Source organism: Branchiostoma floridae, chromosome 6, assembly GCF_000003815.2.
Source record: "Branchiostoma floridae strain S238N-H82 chromosome 6, Bfl_VNyyK, whole genome shotgun sequence".
In the NCBI taxonomy this organism is placed as follows: Eukaryota; Metazoa; Chordata; class Leptocardii; order Amphioxiformes; family Branchiostomatidae; genus Branchiostoma; species Branchiostoma floridae.
This window is the reverse complement of record NC_049984.1, coordinates 8,310,777-8,329,188: the sequence shown is the minus strand read 5'-3', so window position 1 is coordinate 8,329,188 and position 18,412 is coordinate 8,310,777. Positions and strand designations below refer to the sequence as shown.

General features: G+C 42.7%; 1 protein-coding gene across 9 annotated transcripts in view; it reads right to left on the bottom strand.

Moving 5' to 3' along the window:
* Window positions 1-2,084: 2,084 nt before the first annotated feature.
* The window catches only part of LOC118417299 (nuclear mitotic apparatus protein 1-like), a 39,953-nt gene continuing 23,625 nt past the window's right edge, over window positions 2,085-18,412 (bottom strand). For 8 of the 9 annotated variants that reach the window (XM_035822805.1, XM_035822808.1, XM_035822807.1 and 5 more), the window contains 23 exons: window positions 18,241-18,324; window positions 17,313-17,480; window positions 16,711-16,878; window positions 15,967-16,209; window positions 15,408-15,638; window positions 14,670-14,792; window positions 14,133-14,240; window positions 13,473-13,556; window positions 12,879-13,046; window positions 12,464-12,538; window positions 11,817-11,984; window positions 11,377-11,460; window positions 10,875-10,958; window positions 10,197-10,438; window positions 9,459-9,720; window positions 8,900-9,067; window positions 8,471-8,554; window positions 7,995-8,162; window positions 7,208-7,459; window positions 5,871-6,563; window positions 4,885-4,977; window positions 4,460-4,543; window positions 2,085-4,069 (listed from right to left, as the gene is read on the bottom strand). In XM_035822805.1, coding sequence (XP_035678698.1) covers window positions 3,965-4,069; window positions 4,460-4,543; window positions 4,885-4,977; window positions 5,871-6,563; window positions 7,208-7,459; window positions 7,995-8,162; window positions 8,471-8,554; window positions 8,900-9,067; window positions 9,459-9,720; window positions 10,197-10,438; window positions 10,875-10,958; window positions 11,377-11,460; window positions 11,817-11,984; window positions 12,464-12,538; window positions 12,879-13,046; window positions 13,473-13,556; window positions 14,133-14,240; window positions 14,670-14,792; window positions 15,408-15,638; window positions 15,967-16,209; window positions 16,711-16,878; window positions 17,313-17,480; window positions 18,241-18,324 — 3,939 coding nt within the window. In that variant the 3' untranslated portion in view covers window positions 2,085-3,964. Of the gene's footprint in view, window positions 4,070-4,459; window positions 4,544-4,884; window positions 4,978-5,870; window positions 6,564-7,207; window positions 7,460-7,994; window positions 8,163-8,470; window positions 8,555-8,899; window positions 9,068-9,458; window positions 9,721-10,129; window positions 10,165-10,196; window positions 10,439-10,874; window positions 10,959-11,376; window positions 11,461-11,816; window positions 11,985-12,463; window positions 12,539-12,878; window positions 13,047-13,472; window positions 13,557-14,132; window positions 14,241-14,669; window positions 14,793-15,407; window positions 15,639-15,966; window positions 16,210-16,710; window positions 16,879-17,312; window positions 17,481-18,240; window positions 18,325-18,412 lie in introns of all 9 variants that reach the window. The other variant, XM_035822806.1, reaches the window with a different exon arrangement.

Sequence of the window (18,412 nt, the reverse complement as noted above, 5' to 3'; positions counted from 1 at the left end):
TTAACACACCATTCTGTCATACTGTCTGTCGTAGCTAGTGAGCACATTCTTTCCTCGTTGCTGATAACAGACTGTCCTGGCATAAGGTGTGGGAAAGGTTATCCCTAGAATAGCATCCCTAAAGTCACAGCTAAGTCACGTACTAAGCGTGTTCTGCGCCAACGCTGACGTCCAACAGGCGTCATGAAATCCGTCGTTCTCCTGCTGCCCAATCCAACTTGATCTTGACCGTCGCACGGCTGTTTATTCTGGCACCTGGACCACCTGCGTCCCCCCTGACATTCACAGAGGATGATTTCACAGATTTCAGGCATTTCCTGAGCTCCCGAGTCAATCCGGGCGCTCTCCGCCACACAAAGCCTTGTTAAGTGAAACCCCATTTACTAAATTGTCTGGTTAGGACGGACTTAAGGCACAGGAATGTGTGACGCCTGTCGGGCGGTCCAGGGGAATCCACGGTGCCGTCATTCTCCTCTCACGACATCCGAACATGGTTCACCAGACCGACCCAGCGTGCGTGAAGGAGTTGTTTTGGGTCCCCAGATGTAACTAGGCTAAAGAGTCTTAAGAGGCCCGTGGTTTGGCACTTTTCACTGGTACTGTTTTCAGTGTTCGCCCCATCACACCCCCGTAAACAGGCTACTGCTTAGGTGTTTGCCCAGTTATTACAGGCACAGCAGTGTTAGTACAATATTTGTTTTAAAATCTGCGCTCATGCACCCGTCACATGTAGTGAAAATCGATCGGAACGACGAGTCTCCATTCCCGAATAAAGCAGCTGAATTTGCACGATGCAGGCTTCCCGGACATGCCTCTTCGTCACTTAGGCGCTCGCAGACTCGTCGTCCGATCGAATCGCGCCTAATGTGAGGGGGGGTTAAGGACATGGTCACATTCGTCGTACGACCGTCGTGCGATCGAAAATGAGGGCATTCTTGGGTTAGTCGCGCATGCATCGTACAAATTCAGCTGTCTTGATACCGAAAAGATTGTCTTGCATAGTTATTGGCGGTTGGTTCTGTCACAGCCTGCTTGAAAATCGCATGACATCAAAATCCCATTACGAAGGTGACTGCGCCATTATTAGAGATCAGTAGACGTATTTAGCGACATGGTCCCTGGCTTCCTACCACTGATGCACCACCCACTGCAACGATGAAGCAACAGGCCAAAGTTTTCAGGGCAAAGTAGATGATGTCCATGTGTATCCATAGCCTATGCATTAGGTACAAGAAGTGTACATAAATGTAGGTGCCGCTTCAATGGGCGATCATTGTGTTCCATGGCATGGGCTCCTTATATCTTTTTATGTCGTCTCGAATGTCTTGTACATTTTCACACATTTTCTTTTTCAAAAGTCGGATATACCCTACGAGAGCCTACTTTGCAGTACCGCTCTGGACCGCAGCTACGAAAGTGACTAGAGAGATTACCTTCAAATTGCCAAATTTTGCTCTTTAACATAAGGTCGTCACGACCATCTCAACATCTGTTTGGAGACTATGTTGATTATCTTGTTCAGAAGACGGTGTAGCAAGCTGGCATACACTATAGCTAAGCTGCTTCCCCTTTCTTTCTGAAAACTAGCGAAAACGGACCCGCTTGGAAGTCACTGTGGTTTAACACAACCATGTTCATGTCAGCCAACACGAAAGTTTTTAAACAGGTTAAAACCTGTAGTACAAACGGTACCTGCTAGATGTCGCTGTGAGACCGGTATTCTCGCACTCATATTTCATAAACAACATTAGTAACTCTTGACTGATGGTAGGTAAACTGGAATGAGAGAGAGTGGACCTGGTCCGGGCAAGCCGCCGGTAATGATGATGTCGCTGATACTATGCCTGTAAATCTTTGGAGTCACTGAAAAAATTGTTTTCATGCGGCATCATGAACTGTCTGGTAAGCTGATGGAATGAATGTACTGATGCCTGGGCAGCTTCAATCTGACTTTCATTTAGATAATGCCATGGCAACCAAATATTTCATAGTCTAACGTTACTGCAAAGGTTTGAATTGTCCAGTCAAGCAGACAATTGGGGACATTGTAGAACAGATACCAGCAAATACGGACAACTCAACTATAAGAGTATGACACATGGTTCATCTTTATTTCAGAAAATGCTCTCTGTACACAGGAATGTGGATCATACACACCAATATGGACGGATAAGACGTTACATGTTAAGTACTTGCACTGTAGGAATACATAATGTAATTCACACTACATCTGCTAGGAGGCAATAGTGATACATGTAGGTTGACAACCCAATGACGTTCACCATTCAATAAGTGTCTTCAAATCATGAAACTCTATGAAATTTCATTTGTGGAAACATCTAGGTGGGAAATATTATCAAACAGGGTGTACAACATTCTAGAAAATTCTGAAATTCTACTAGAATTCATTACTCTCCGACTACGACAAATAAAAAATATTGACAATTACTATCGTCGATTTACTCTATTGAAAAACAGCTAATTCTTCAGCAAAAGCAATAATATTAGATGCATATACATGCCAACATTGCCAACCATTTTGGCACAGCAGTTTGAAATTAATTGCACAATGAATTTTTCATTGCTCTTATACAACACAAATCCTAATTCGGCTAGCAAATTTTACATATATTTTACCATAACATTGTAGCAGCAACACAGTATGGCTAGCCCTAGGACAAAAATCACACAATACTGGCACAACAATCACATGTTGTAAAATTGGATAACTTTGTACAAAATACAATACAAAAATATCACCAAGTTGTGCAAGAAATCTGTTAAAGAATTACTTACATCCAGTGCACCTTTGTTCTCAAAATAATACCATATAAACATTTCAGGATTGAACAATAGGCCCTGTAGAGTTTCATGGAATGTGGCACAATTATATCATTTATCTAACATCAAATTGAACTTTTACCTCGTTTCATATACATGTATAGAAAAACTTCCTGTTTGTCTGTCTTTGCCAGAAATTCAGCTTCAGAAGCTACAACAAAAATTAAAGCAAAATTTACATCTGCATTTCAATAGAATCAAAAATTACAAAAATGATAAGAAACTGAATCAAATTCTTTTCAACATTTCTAGCAACATCAGCACAGTCTACTACATGTATTAGATTGTGCTTGTGTGAGGTCACAGCAGAATCAGTGCTTTAAAATATGGTTAACTAGGAAAGCTTTTAGTCACAAGCTGCCTTTCAAATGCATTGTAGTTAGTTGTTCCACATGTTTAGATTTGACACAAAACTAGTCCCTTAGATAGTGGTTCAAAGCCAAAGCAAACAACTTTACAGCAGTGGCCCTTAAGCACAACTCTAATTTCTTGGCATTACCAACATCTGTGGCATTACTAAGGATGTCTTACATTTTTGTGCTGATTTGTTTACCTACAATTTCAAGTATCACAAAATATAAAGTTAAACACACATATACATTGACAAAAATCATCACAAAGTCATGGCCAGAGTTTTCTTATAAAATGTTTGGTCCCTTAAATGTCACATTCCCATCTACGATATATCACATCTTAGCTAGTTCAATTATACAACAAGTTATCTTTCAGAGCCTCCTTTCTGGTTGTTTGTCCTATCCAGAGGTAATCATAGCCTTACTGGTACAATACTAAGACTAACCAATGTACATAAAATGTAGTAACATTGTTTGGTTGTACCGAGCTTCCCTAGATGTGTTTAATACTACTGAGGATGCTCAGATGTGTTCAGTGTTGTTGAGCATGCTCAGATGTCTCCTGTACTACTGAGTATGCTCTGACGTGTTTAGTGCTACTGAGCATGCTCAGATGTGTTCAGTGCTACTGAGCATGCTCAGACGTGTTAAGTGTTACCAAGCATGCTCAGACGTCTGCAGTACTAGTGAGCATGCTCAGACGTCTCCAGTACTACTGAGCATGCTCAGATGTCTGCAGTGCTAGTGAGCATGCCCACACGTGATCTGTGCTACCGTGGATGCGGGGAGACGGACTGAGCGCGCTCCACCTGCATGGAGAGTTCCCTGACCTTGTCGGACCAGTATTCGCTGCTCTGCTGCAGCTGGATGGACAGCTGGAAGGACAAGAACAAGGTCAGTACAGGGGTGGACCATAAACACACTGTCAGACCAAGAACACAATGTATGTGGAATCAAATGACTGCACAGCTGGGCTAGTGGTCTCAAGAGTGACAGGTCACAACTTCAATTCCTGGCCTAGACCTTATGTCTTTGGGAAAGGCTCTTTCCTTACTTTCCTTACTCCACCCAAGTGTAAGAATAGGTACCTGACTTTACTTGGGGTGGTAAAAGACAGTCTCCAAAATACAGTGATTTGACAACCCACTGATCCTAAGGCCTTAGAGTCAAACAGGCTATTGGACCTTTACCTTTTAAGCTTTACCTTTACTAATCATCTGAAACATACACTTCTACAATGTAAATATTTTGCAGGGAATACTGACCTCTCCAACCCTCTGTATCCAGTAAGACTTGTCCAGAGCCTGAGGATCTGTGCTGCCTGCATCCTCCAGGGCCTTGGCACGCAACTATCAACACGTGGGGAAAAACAAAACACACTCTTAGGACAAGTTACAGGCAAACATGTATTAGTGGTCACCTCTGCATACATGTAGCAGCGACCTGGCTACAGTGGTCATTTGTTGGCAGTTCCATGGATTTTCCCAGTGCCCTAAGCATTATGAATTATTCTATAACAACTCTGCCAATTATGATTACAGTGTAAGGCCAGTCTAGGATCACATAGTACACCTGCCATAAATAATAACATCATTACTAATAATCACCAACAGCAGCTGCGTAGCTACTTTATCTCTTCAAACTACTATCCCCCCCCAAAAAAATTCAACCACTGAGTGTGCAAATGTACCTTGTCTTTGTCCATCTTGAGTGAAGACCTAAGTAGACCCCTCTCCAGTGCTGAGGCATAGGCTGAATCTTGAAGACCAGACACCCCTGAATCCTGAAAAAAAAAACAAGCACACAAGGGTCACATATGTGTCAGGTAATGTATTCTTTTCTACAACTATGATAAGCCAATGTTAGTTCTTATTTTTTTTTGTTTTGGCATCCGTCTGTCTCGGAAGACAATGGTAGGCAGACAGGGTGGGTTTAAGGCAACCCGTCTGCCTGGCCTGCACTTTTTAAGGTGAAGGAGGGGTGTGCACTTCCTTCTCCACCACCCTCTCGTCCACTGGCGCACTAAGTCCTACAGGGGCAATTGTTTGCAACGTGTAAGACGGCCCCAGCAGATGCAGGTTTGTTATTTGGAGTTTCCGTCTCCTAGGAGGACTTCCGACCAAGGATGTAAGGGGTTCCTCCCACCCCTGACTCATGTGTCATGGCGGGTGCGTCATGCCCGAACATGCCCCTATGGCCTGTCACCACAACAAAGGCCTGTCACTGCCACTAGCCGAAGCTATGTACTCATTTACACCTGAGTTAGGTGAGGAAAGTCGTGTAAAGTGCCTTTCCCAAGGGCACAAGATCGGTGACACGGCAAGCGGATTTGAACCCGGGACCTCTCGGGCCTGAGACCAACGCGCTCTCGATCGTGCCACGCGGTCCCACGTTAGTTCTTATACAAACAAATTAAATCACATTTAGATAATCACAACTGGGAAATACTACAGAACACCATTTTCTGATGTATACTATTTAACCCTATGGAACAGAGGTATTGTAATCAGTTTGTATGCTTGTTTGTTTGTCTTGATGTGTGTCCGCATTTATTTTAATATTATAGATTTGAAAGTGTTGTAGTAGTATTTTGGAGAATTGGAGGTATGGTTTGGTTTGTTGTTAACTGTATTGTTTACTTCAGTACTGTACATGAAGCACAGTGTGTACACATACCTCCTTGTGTGGACTGTGGTTTAAGTACTGCTGATGCACGTTTGCCTCCAGTCGTGCCTTCAGACTCAGGATGGTCTGCTCCTTACTCTCCAGCTGTAGTTCCATACTCTGTCTAGCAGCCACCTCCCGCTCTAACGCCGAGCGCTGGCGCAGGTTATCCTTGTTCAGCGCGTTCAGCTGCTGGTTTAGCTGCTGGATAGAGTCCACATTTGCCTTTAGCCTGGAGTGCAAGTCTTCTATCGTTGCCACTTTCTGTCCAAGTTCTCGGTCGTTATCAGATTCTCTCTCCTCTAGCCTGTTTTTCAGCTGGTTCAGTAGGGCCTGTTGGTGGGCGGAGTGTTGTTGGAGAGCCTTGAATCTCTCGCTTTCTAGCCGTCTCTCGTCGACTTCGTCTTGCAGTTTCCTGTTGTCCTTCTGTAGTCTGTCGGTTTGTTCTACGAGGTGTTCTTTTTCAGAGGTAAGTGTCACGATGGCACGGCTTTGGTCCCGTATTTTCTGTCCCAGTTTCTCGTTGGCAGACTTCTGCTCTTGTACCCAGGTGTTGACGTTGGTGACGACGAGTTCACTCTCGCGGTGAAGGCGGTCGCCGTTAGACCGTGCGTCCTCCAGCGACTGGCGTAGGCTCTGGATCTCATCTGTCATGGAGGCGTTCTTCTGCCGCAGGACTACCACTTCATTCTTCACCTTCTCATTCTGTGAAAAGTAAAAACAGTTGTTTTTAAAGCTTTCCAGAATGTTAAAGTTGTAGACTGGCTCATTTCTAGTGAGATTGGTGCTGTTTTTTTTCAACAATTTGGGCAAGTCCAACTTTTTATTGTGTAAGCAATTATAGGCAAATCCTTCACCTTGAGTACATTAAGGAACCAACCACCTTTAACGAAAAGAGTATCGATTTATCCAAATATGATTGCATCCTACCTTACAGTCAGGTCTCACACAGCTTGTACCTACTGTGCAAACCTGTACTGTGCAAACCTATAGGCTGTTTATCAGTTCTGCAAACCAACCACATAAACACGATCACAAACAACCAAATAAACACAAACACTGTTGAGGTTGAAACTGACCTCCTCTGTAGAGAATTGAGACTAGGTCATTCCCCATGACGAAGATGTGCAGGCTGGTAGACATAAAAAATTTGTGAGGTATGTACTGTACCTTTACAAAACAGTCATTGATTGAAGAAAATTGTTGTAACTGACCTCCTCTGCCTTCTGCCTGAACTTCTCCTGCAGTTCTTATTATGGGATTTTGTGTTGTCCATCTCTTTGTACAAGTGCCATGCCATGTTATTATTTGATACATGTAAAACTGAATAAAAAAGTTACAAAACCGACCTCCTCTGCCTTCTGCCTGAACTTCTCCTGCAGTGCAGACAGCTCCACCCTCATCATGACCACCTGCTCCTCCTTGAGTGACAGGTCCTGCAGGCCCTGGTGGTGCTTCTCGGTGGAGGACTGGGCGCGCTGCTCCAGCTCCGACAGCCGCTGCTCGTAGTTCCGCACCTCCTCCTCACTCTGCCGGTTCAGGTCCTGAACCTTCTTCAGCTCAGTACGCAGCTTCCTCATCTTGTCTTCGTACATGGCAATCTGGGGAACAATAATGATGATAACGTTTCTATCTTATGTATGATTGTTGCCATTTAAAACAGTCGATGCCATATCACTGAGTATTTGATACCATATCTGAGTGTATCATCAGAAGATGCTTGGAAGTCTGACAAAATCGTATGAAATATTTCAATTAAAATGAAGTGAAAATTACAGTATCATGAAAAATGGTCAAGAAATTTGCAAACAAAAAAAGAGCAAAAGCTCAGGTTCAGACCCGAGTTAAAAAGACTAAAACTAACCCTAATCCTCTAAGCCTTATTACATGTGTCCATTGATTACCTCCTTTCACTCTATGGTACACGTGACTAGTGTATGGAAAATATAACTGTGAAAACACAAGCAGACCCAATAGAGGCAAAAAACAATGCCACCCCATGAATCTGTAGCCCCTTCATTAAACCCACACTCTGACTTCCACTCTACTGCCAGTTTCTTCAACTAACAAACACACCAAAAACAAAGACTATTCACACACAAGAAGTCAACAAACACAGAAGTGAAAGAGACTTGCCTCCTGAGCCATGGCCTGGTTCTGCTGCTGGAAACGCTGCACCTCGTTGCGCAGGTTGGCGGCCTCGGTGGCCTTGTCTCCCAGCTGTTCCATGGACTCCTTGTGGTTCCCTTCTACTGTGGAGATCTTAATCTTCAGCTCATGGATCTTCTGTTCACCCTCCATCAGCTGTGTGTGTGGAAATAGAGAGGGCTCAAAACACTTAGTAATTCAACTTTCTTTTACACAAATACCAATACAAACCAAAAATCATGACCATTCTTAGAGTTGCACCAAAAAGCAGTTACTCAATCAAGCAACTGGATATGATTTTGAAAACAGTCAAACATTGCAGACAGCATCCACTGTCATTTGTCAGTGACACTTAGGAAGAGTTATTATTTTTTAAAGTCTCAAACAAAATCAGCCCCAGAGCACAAGAGATGTCCTCCCCCAAACCTGCCCCCCTCCCACAGTTGCTGTAGTGTGGTACTGACCTCCTGATGACAGGTTCTGTACTGGTCCTGGCTCTGTTCCAGGTCCATCTGGAGCTGTGCTAACGACTCCTCGTAACGAGCAACCTGTGGAACATATCAACGATAGGCTCTTAATATTTGCATTCCATACTTAATATTTGCATTCCATACTCATTCGGATACTGTATAGCTAGTTGCAAAAGACGTTTTTTAATTTTGTATTGTAGTAATATTGTAACAACAACAAAAGATATGTTTTTCATTAAGTAGCAACTTCCGGAATGGAGTTTTCCAACAAAAACTATCCATGCCCTGACATAATTGCAATTCACACACAACACTATACTTTCAGGCTCGTTCCACGAGAGCCTTCCCTATAAATTTTGTGCTCCTCATTCTTTGATCAGCTCTTTATTCCAGGACCAACATGATAAAGTATCTGCTTCTGACCTCCTGGTTGTGGTGCTTGCCCTGTTTCTGCAGTGTAGCGATGTTCATCTTGGCGACCCTGAGTTGCCCCTCCCTCTCGGCCAGGTCCTCCTTCACTCCCCGGTTCTTCTGCTGTAAGGTGTCCAGCTCGGTCTGCAGCTTGGCCACCATGTTGTCCTTATCTTTCACCTGTAGCAGTAACGGTAAAACAAGCCTAAACACAACTCCTACATTACAACACCATATGAAATTACAATAGCCTGATATACAAAATGTAATTGGCTGAACATTGTGAGGGTTGTTAGTGGATACCCCGAATGACCTAAAATTACTGCATGGGTATAGCCATGGGTTATGCAGAACATGCTTCACTTGTGCATAATCACTTCCTGCCTCTCAATCATTGAATGACAATGCCATTGAACCCGAGCCAAACCATACTTCCAATTCTTCAAGTATCCTACTTCACCACTTCCGCCTTGTATCCTCATAACTGTGGACATGCACAAAGTCAAATAGAAACACAAACTGATTACAATACCTCCCCTTTCATGGAGCTAATGATTCCTTGCTGTCATACCTTGTTGTTGCTGTCCCTGAGTTCTGCCTTGGTCTCCTCCAGCTGTTCCTGAGCGTTCCTCCCCTGCTGGCGCGTCTGCTGCAGAACGTGCTGCGTCTCCGTGTGCTTCTCTCTCTCCCGCTGGAGGTCGTCCTGAAGACCGCGTAGGATCCCGTCCTGCTGCGAGATCTGCTCGTTCAGCAGCTTCTGCTGCTCGTGGGCGTTGGCTAACTCCACCTCGATCTTGTGTGCAGCCTGCTGGTGTCTTAAACCTTCCTGAACACTGCAGAGTCAAGTACAACGGAAAAAGTGATGAAAAACCTGCACTTTTAAAAATCCATTTGTACACTGTCTTATGAATAGCGTTCGTATACTGCCTAAAAGTGCTGTTGAGTGCTCTCAAGTAAATTGTATACATCTCATCACTTTGATACTGGTTAAAAAATACAGCTGCATGTAATTTCTTCTTGTTCCCGACCAGAATAAAGAAATACATTTGGAGTTGTTTCAGATGCTTAGATTGGTGTCAACATACAATTTTTCGTTATCTTTTACAAGGATTCATGCTTCAAAATGATTTTTTTACCTGTGTGTCTATTTCCGCTGTGTAAAAAAAGCCACATACCTGTTATGGTGATTCTGCTTGGCTAAGGCTAGTTCCTCCCTGAGTTTCCCCAGCCCCTGGCTCTTACCTGTTATGGTGATCCTGCTTGGCTAAGGCTAGTTCCTCCCTGAGTTTCCCCAGCCCCTGGCTCTTACCTGTTATGGTGATCCTGCTTGGCTAAGGCTAGTTCCTCCCTGAGTTTCCCCAGCCCCTGGCTCTTCTCCTGGATTTCTTCCTCATTGCTGCGCGTGCGGTCCCGTAGCGCCTTCAGCTCCGACTGAAGCTTCCGGTTAGCCTGCTCGTTTTTCACCACCTCGCTGACGCGCAGACTGAGCTGCTCCTGCGTGGTGCTGAGGCTGCTCTCCATCAACATCAACTTCTCCTCGTGGTGGGCAAGCTAGGGTGGGAAAAGGGTAAAGGTAAAATTAGTCCCAAAGCCTTGTTGAGTTCATAGGGGCAGTGGGTTGATATCCACTGTACATTGTATCTAGGGCACGGTATTGGGAGGCAGAGCCCAACCCTCTCCTCCAAATGACTTTATCTCCCCAACTAAATGTAGGTGCCCATTTTTACACCTTGCAGAAGATCAAACATCCTGCAGTTACACCACATGATGCCAGCTGGGAAGGGGAGGGTAACAGTTACAGAGTCAACATTTGGTAGTTAAAGCAGAATATTTCCCGATCAATCTTATGGGAATCAGGAAAGAAATGACAAGGCATGAAAACTGGATCGAAAAATTTATGTAATTCATGAGTAGAAAGAGATTACTAGAAGGTTACAGGAAACAGCTTACAACATGCATAGCAAAACAGAAAAGTGGAAAGCCGTACCTCCTGGGCACAGTCCTTGTACTGGCGTCTGGCCTCACTAAGGTCTCCCTTCAACCTGTCTGCCTCTCCCTGAAGCTGTAAATACTGCAACAGACAAGGAGAAATACTGTTGGTGATCATTTCAACTTACAGACTGACCTTCAGATTTTTAGTGAAAAAAAAGCAATGTATGTATTTGTATCTTTATAGCCGGTATAATCACCCTTCAGCATAACACACCAGCTTCCAAGGCTTATGGCCCACGAATTCAATCCTGGGTTGAAAACTAATACATGTACTTGAAGGTGTGACTAGTTTTTGTTCTTTTCTGAATTGGTATCTGCTATTTATTTCATTGGTACTTGTACCAGATTATCAGTAATTTTGTTCTATCATGTGTATAAAATCTTATTCTGTCTTCGAGTGTTTACCACTGTAGATTCTTTTCCAAAATACATGAATATACAGCAAAACCATGGTAATACAGCAAAAGCAAGATAAGTCATTGCTGAGTGCCACCCACCTCATTATCTTTCTGCCTATTTGCTGATTGTAGTCCATTGATGTCAACCTTTAACGCCTTCATGGTGCTCTCTAGTCTCTCAATCTGAGGAAAAACAATAAAAGTTATTATTTCAGACAAGTAAACTATCAAAACTTTCAAAAGTTTTGCTGCAGTAACAAGAAAACCTGCCAAGAGGCCCAGAATGTAATCATTTCTTTTATAGGAAAAGACCTAATCACATACAAAATTTCATGACAATCTACCCATAGCTTCGTGAGTTGTGCTACTAAACTACATACCAAACATACATACGCTTAAAAACATAACCTTCTCAGTGAAGATAAAAAGCAGTGTCTTCAGGGTATTGAGAGAATATCAAAGGTACTAAACACACACGAGGCGCCTGCTGATACTTCTGCTATCTTCCTAAATAAAGAGAGACAACACCACATTCTCACCTCATCCACTTTGCTCTTGATGTCTTCCCGCGATGCGTTCAGCTCAATGTCGTAACGTTTCAGCGCCTCGTCCTTTCTGGCCAGCTCATTCTCTCGGTCCGTTATCCTGTTCCTGGAGTCTTCCAAGCTCTTTTCCAAGAACTTGGCATTTTCCTCCATTTTGGCTTTCTATAGGAACATATGATACATGATTTAGTTTGCTGCAATTGTAGGCACATAGCAAGTGATTCTTCACTTCAACTCCTCGTCACAGAGATCAAGTCAGGGCTCTAGCCAGCGTCCGTTTTTCCGTCAATTGGCGGAAATTTGCTGCGTGTGACGGAAATTTTTTTAAACCAATCCGTCAACCTTGACGGACAAAAATTCTTGGTGGAAGCTACAGGTGGCTTGGGGACGCTGTCCACCGTCGGAAAGCCACACACTGTTTGTTTTGCTATTGTTATGATTGTTGACAATGTGTGTCGGCGCCCTTTCGCATACGATAATCTCATTAAAAAAAAATTTTTTCAAGGTCTCAGTTCCGTCTTTCTGACTTTATTTTCGCGGTTTTCGCGACAATGGGAATTGGCTGACGGAAAAAAAAAATCGAGCTGGCTAGAGCCCTGGATCAAGTATACAACTGAATCAATTTACAAGGCATGACTCACCTCTACTCTGTGCTTGTGATGTTCCTGTTGTAGACTAGACTGCAGCTGTTGTAGACTCTGTTCCAGACGGGAGATCTGCACAGAAAATAAACAATTTGTTGTCAGGAAACAGTTGTACTTAAACACTGAGTAGAATAAGAAGTTACCCATGTCTTGCATTGTTAGCAAAAGGTGACTTTTTTGTTATTGGCTGCTCTCTATCCTTTCAGAATTCTTTTTGATTCATGCAATGATTTTGTAAATATTGTTGAAATATCTTATAATCCAACTCTATACAGAAGCATGTAAACTACAGTATGTGTAGCTTTTCTTTTACTCCCTTTGTATCAAACTTACTGCATTTAGTCCCAATGGGGAATGAATATGCAATAAACTTCATTGTTATTGTCACTGATAACTAAATACAGCCTCACACCTCCTTTGAAGCACTGTTTCTCTGCTCCTTCAGACTGGTGAGGTCGATACGCAGTTGGCCGATGGTCTCCTGCAGCTCCCCTATCTGCTGCTGCCTCCCCTCGCTCTGGTCACGCACCTGCTGCAGTTCATACTGAAGCTGCCGAATGGCGTCCTCCTGGTCTGCAAACTGGGTTCAAAGTGTTGAAAATAGGTCATTTGACAAGCTTTTTCAATTTCTAAAAAATCACAAATTCTGCTACCCCTTTAAAGCATTGAATTGGGCAGGTAAAAATTCAACTCTGACAACATAGAAAACTTATCAAGGTATCATAACAAAGCCATCTTTAGTGACACAAGAAAAGACTTTGGCAAAGTTTTCAACAACTAAAAATATATACAAGCAAGCGGCTACAAATGAGTGAACTGACCCCTGTATATGAATAAATCAACATTGAGTTTAAGGTATCAATTACACAACTGTCTTGTTCTAAGATTGAAAAATTTACTACTTTGTACACAGTGAGGGCTATCTAAATCCTGAAATGTACTTGAAAGTAATTTATCTATGGGGTGGAATGTATTAGATAACACAGACGCCTACAGAATTCCTTACCTCCTGGTTGGTGTGTTGGTGGTTCTCCTCATAAGAAATGAGATCAGCCTGTAGTTTCCTTGCCTTCTCCTCATGCTGCTGGGACTGTAATTATAACACAATAGAATCCTGCTTTAATTTTGTTAAAGCAAACCGTGCATTTCATAGTAGAGCTCTAAAATTAACTCCAAAAATTGATATAAAAGATGTGAAAGCCCAGACAATGGTTTTCCAAGGACACAAACAATTAACATCCTTGGTTTTGCACAATGGTTCCCTTAATTCTTATTCCTAAGTTAAGTTAAGTTATGTGACTGTGTAGTTCACAAGTATTGTATGGTGTCTGTTTCTATATGTGTCCAGGGAGTCCTGAGCGATGTAACTCTGGTAAAACAAATAAAATGAAATGAAATGAATAATACAGCCCAACCTGTACAAACAATCGCCCCCACTTTTTGTGGTCCCTTAGATCATTTTTCCTATTGACAGAAGCATCAAGAATCTTATCTACATTGACTACCTGTCAAGACAGACCAGATTTTATTTGTCCCCCAGTGGTTTTCTTGAGCAGTTTTGATCGTACTGCTTTATTGACACACATCCCAGAACATATTTTGTGATACAAACATTGATTAATGGCTGCTTAATATATTTCTAAGCAAGACATCACAATTTCCTTACCTCTTGTTGCTTGTCCAGCATCTTTTCCTTCAGATTCTCGATGACCTCCTCACAGTGAGTCACCCTGTCCTTGGTCACTGCCAAGTCCTGCTGCGAGGTGTGCAGCTCCTATGGGGGGTAGGAAGGAGGGAATAAAAGAATTAAATTCTAGATAACAAGAAGAAGAAGAAGAACATGACATGGCTATATAACAAACAAACAGCTATATGGTACCCTTCCACATGCACATGAATATCTATAGAATTCGGACTCCATCCATTTAGACTCTGTTTCAATTACAATGACTGAACCAGCAGGAAAACTCCTCCTATGGATTCCTGATGCTAAAAGACAAGTAGGTTTACAGTACCCCACCTTAAAAGGACCTGGCACAAGTAATGTACATGTATGATCAGAAATACTAGAGGACAAACTTTGATTTAGCTCCAGCACTGTAGCAGTACGATGACAGATAGAACATGAAATGAGGAACTTCATGCTTTAAGGTAGGGTTGTTAGGAACTAAGTAAAGCCAAAGAAAAGTTCAACACCAGTCACCTGTGTCAGCTGTTCGATGACGTCCTCGCAGGTGTTCACCTGGTCCCGCCTGTCCTCCAGCTGCTGCTGCAGGTTCTCCAGCTCGGACTTGAACTTGATCAGAGACTGGTCCTTCTGTTCCAACTGTGGAGGAACAAAAATCTTGATCAGAAGTCAGAAAAAACTCACTGCACATGTTGCTTGCAGTCTGCAGGATCCATCTTTTTAAATTTTAAGTTGGAAGGCAATTAAAAGTTACCTCTCAGTCAACTGTTTTGTCATCGACAATAAACTTTATAAAGAAACATTCAGGCACAAGCATAATTATGCTTTCTCATGGTTACATACAAAATCTATGATTGATTTGGAATAGAAATAATTAAAAAAACTCAACTGAAAAGCTTCTGAATTTGACCTCTAACTATCCTAAGGCCTAGGCTTCCGGCTATCTGACTGATCCAAGCAAAAAAACATCTGTCTTCAGAATTCAGTACTGTAACCCAAAACGTGGCTTCATGGGCCTTGTTTAGTGGGAACTTAAAAAAGAATAAAAATTAAATCCTGTGGCTCTAAGCTACAAACATGAAACTGATGTTTGCATGTACCATAAAAATAATGAAAAACTCAACTGAGAAGGTTCAGTATCTATCCTAAGGCCTATGGAAAAAATGCTCAGCTTCCAGACATCAGACTGATCCTAGCAAAATCCTGCCACTCAAAGCTACAAACACTGTGAAACTGATGTTTGCATGCATGTACCATCTTGTTATCCTCCATGGACTTCCCCTCCAGCTCCTGCAGACTGGCCTCCAGGCGGTTGATGCGGTTCATGGCTTGGCTGTACTTCTCCTTGTACGTGTCCAGTCCGTTCTCCAGCTGCTCGATGCCGCCCTGCGCCGCCCCTAACTGGTCCTCCAGCCCATGGATCTGTTTCTTAGCGGCCTGCAGAGCCTGCTCCTGCTGGTGGATGGTGTTCTCACACTGACCAACCTAACAGGCAGACACCAAATACATCCATTACAACCCATTATATACTCCACATGCACTACTTTTGATTTTGATTCTAACACTAAAGATGGTGTTCTCACACTGACCAACCTAGCGTAGCAGGGAGAGACCAAACATCTACATTACAACCCAATATATACTACACAATGTACTAATTTTGATTTTGATTTTAACACTAAAGATGGTGTTCTCACACTGACCAACCTAACAGGGAGAGACCAAATCTATAGACGTGGTTACACATGTCACATCACAATTGACCAATGTCAGCTGTAGGTTAAGGTTACAGGGTAAAGGTCAAAGTTCTCACCTCCTCCACCACACTCTGGTGAACCTTCTGGCTCCTCTCCAGCTCCCTGTTCAGATTCTCGATCGTCTCCTTGTACCCCTGGTTCTTCATCTCCGAGGAGTTCAGCTGGGCGTTCTTGTCGTCCAGCGCATCTCTCAGTCTCTCGATCTCCGTGGAGCATGAGGTCATCTCCTCGTTGTGCTGCTGTCTGAGGGCTGCCAGCTCCTCCTGAAGCTGCTCTATGGTCCTGACATGGTTCCTGATCTGTTGGAGGTACAGAGTAAATACTACAATCAAATGAGGCCCAATTATTTCTAAGAGTGGGTGAATTGTTGATGGTTCTTCTTTTGGGGGGAGGGGGGGGAGGCATTGAAGAAACAACACTAAGAGGGCTGATCTTTGCTATCATTACAAAACTAGATTCTAGGATCTCACACCTTTGCCAAATGATGTTAAACTTAACATTAATAAGTGACATGAGATATGATTGATTGATTCACCACAGAGATATGAAAGACTGCAGTTACTGTAGAGAAACCAGGGAACATTTTTCAACACCCACTACCATCTGTTTGACCAGCACCAGGCCAAGAACAAGACCTTCTTGGCAAAGGCAAATAGTAACTCTCACTAAAGGCTAATCTTATCTTGATTGTGACTAAAACTTAAATCAAACTCAAATTGCATCTCTATTTGTCTTTTTGTTGTTGACTATTTCTTAACATACAGTACAACATTTAACAACTACAGAACAGGAAGACTGACCTCCTCCATGTAGATCTGCTGGTCGTGCTGCAGCTGTTGGACAGTCTTCTCATCTTTAGCCAGGAGCCGCTCGCTCCTCTCCTGCTGCGCCCTGACATCCCGTAACTCTGTCTGTACGGCCTTCAGCTTCCCCTGCAGCCGAGACACCTCCTCCTCCTGGATAGTCAACTGCACACACAAGAGATACAGAATTGTTACTGCATGTCATAGATAAAGTGGTTGGATCATTAGTCTATCCTTCTAACTAGTCTAATTACAGGACTGTGGTTTGCCAAGTATTTAGATTTTACAGTTATTGATTTAAGAGTGTTCATGACACTAATGATACCAAAATACAGTATATTCTTATCATATTGAACACTATCGGTAATCATTGTGTCATTCAATAGACACAGATATTTGTGTCAGCCATACACACTTGTGATATTATTGATTATTACAGGAATCAACAGTTGGATGCATGATTTTTGATGGTTCAATGATCTCACAGTGAAAGTCCTTACAGAAGAGTTGTTATGAACAGCTGTTGAAGCACAAGAACAATAGAATTCACAGTTCTCAATTACTTTTGGTATCCAAAACAATTTACAGAGTGTACATACTTCTTCCTGGCAGCCCTTGTACTTCTGTTGGGTTGTGTCCAGGTCCGTCTTCAGGCGCAGGATGTTCTGGTCACGCCCGGCCACCTCCTCCTGACAGGTGCGGTACTTCTCCGTGATGATGGTCAGATCCATCTCTAGCTGGTGCCGCTCACTGTCCAGCCGCTGAACCTGTCATGCATGAACATTCGAATGTCCTTCAGGGGTCGAAATACTTTTTTCTGCATACCTGCACTGGTGCACATAACATCAAAAATTACCTGCACCAGACAAATTTTACCTGCACCACTCTGAATTTAGGAAGTATGGATCATACTTAAATTGCGGAACCATTGCTATTTTTTCTTCTATACTTTAAAGGTGGTAACAGTCAATGCAGCAAATATCAATTCATCATAGGACATTCATGTATAAAACCCAGTACATGGACCAGTGCAGGTTAGGTGCAGGTAGACACCAGAAATACCTGCACAGCTCCAATTTTACCTGCACTAACCTGCATATGCAGGTAGTATTTCGAGCCCTGTCCTTCAATATTCTGGTACGGAAATGCTTGCAAATGTACGTGTTTTTATGTCTTTGATACATGTATTGCGTCTGGATTTTACAGCTGTTTTTAATGTATGTAAATGTCGGCACAATTCAGCCAATGTACTGCTGCAATGCCCTACATCTTGAAATAAAACTCGTCAAACTTGTCAAAACTTGTCAACAAGCAGAGTCTGTCAGACAGCGATAAAGTCTGGTCTTAGAATGTGCCATGAAAAGCACCACGGCAGAAAATCTAGCGAACAGAAATGTCAAGTTTATTGTGGATCAAAATGAAGTCAAAGTCAAAGTGATACAGCAAAAAAAATTAGCAAACTCTCTGTTTGCATCTTTACAAAATGAATAAAGGAATGGAATCTTTAAAAATGAAGACAGGAATTACCTCGGCAGCATTCTTGTTTTTCTCCTGGAAGAGGCGAGAGTTCTCCTCCTTCAAACGTTCCACAAACTGTTCCTGTTTCAGCAGCTAGAGACATGGGAGAAAGGAGATGTGTTGCGTTACACATGTTTTAATCCTTTCAATCTACAACAGACTGAAAAAGTCTTAAAATGAA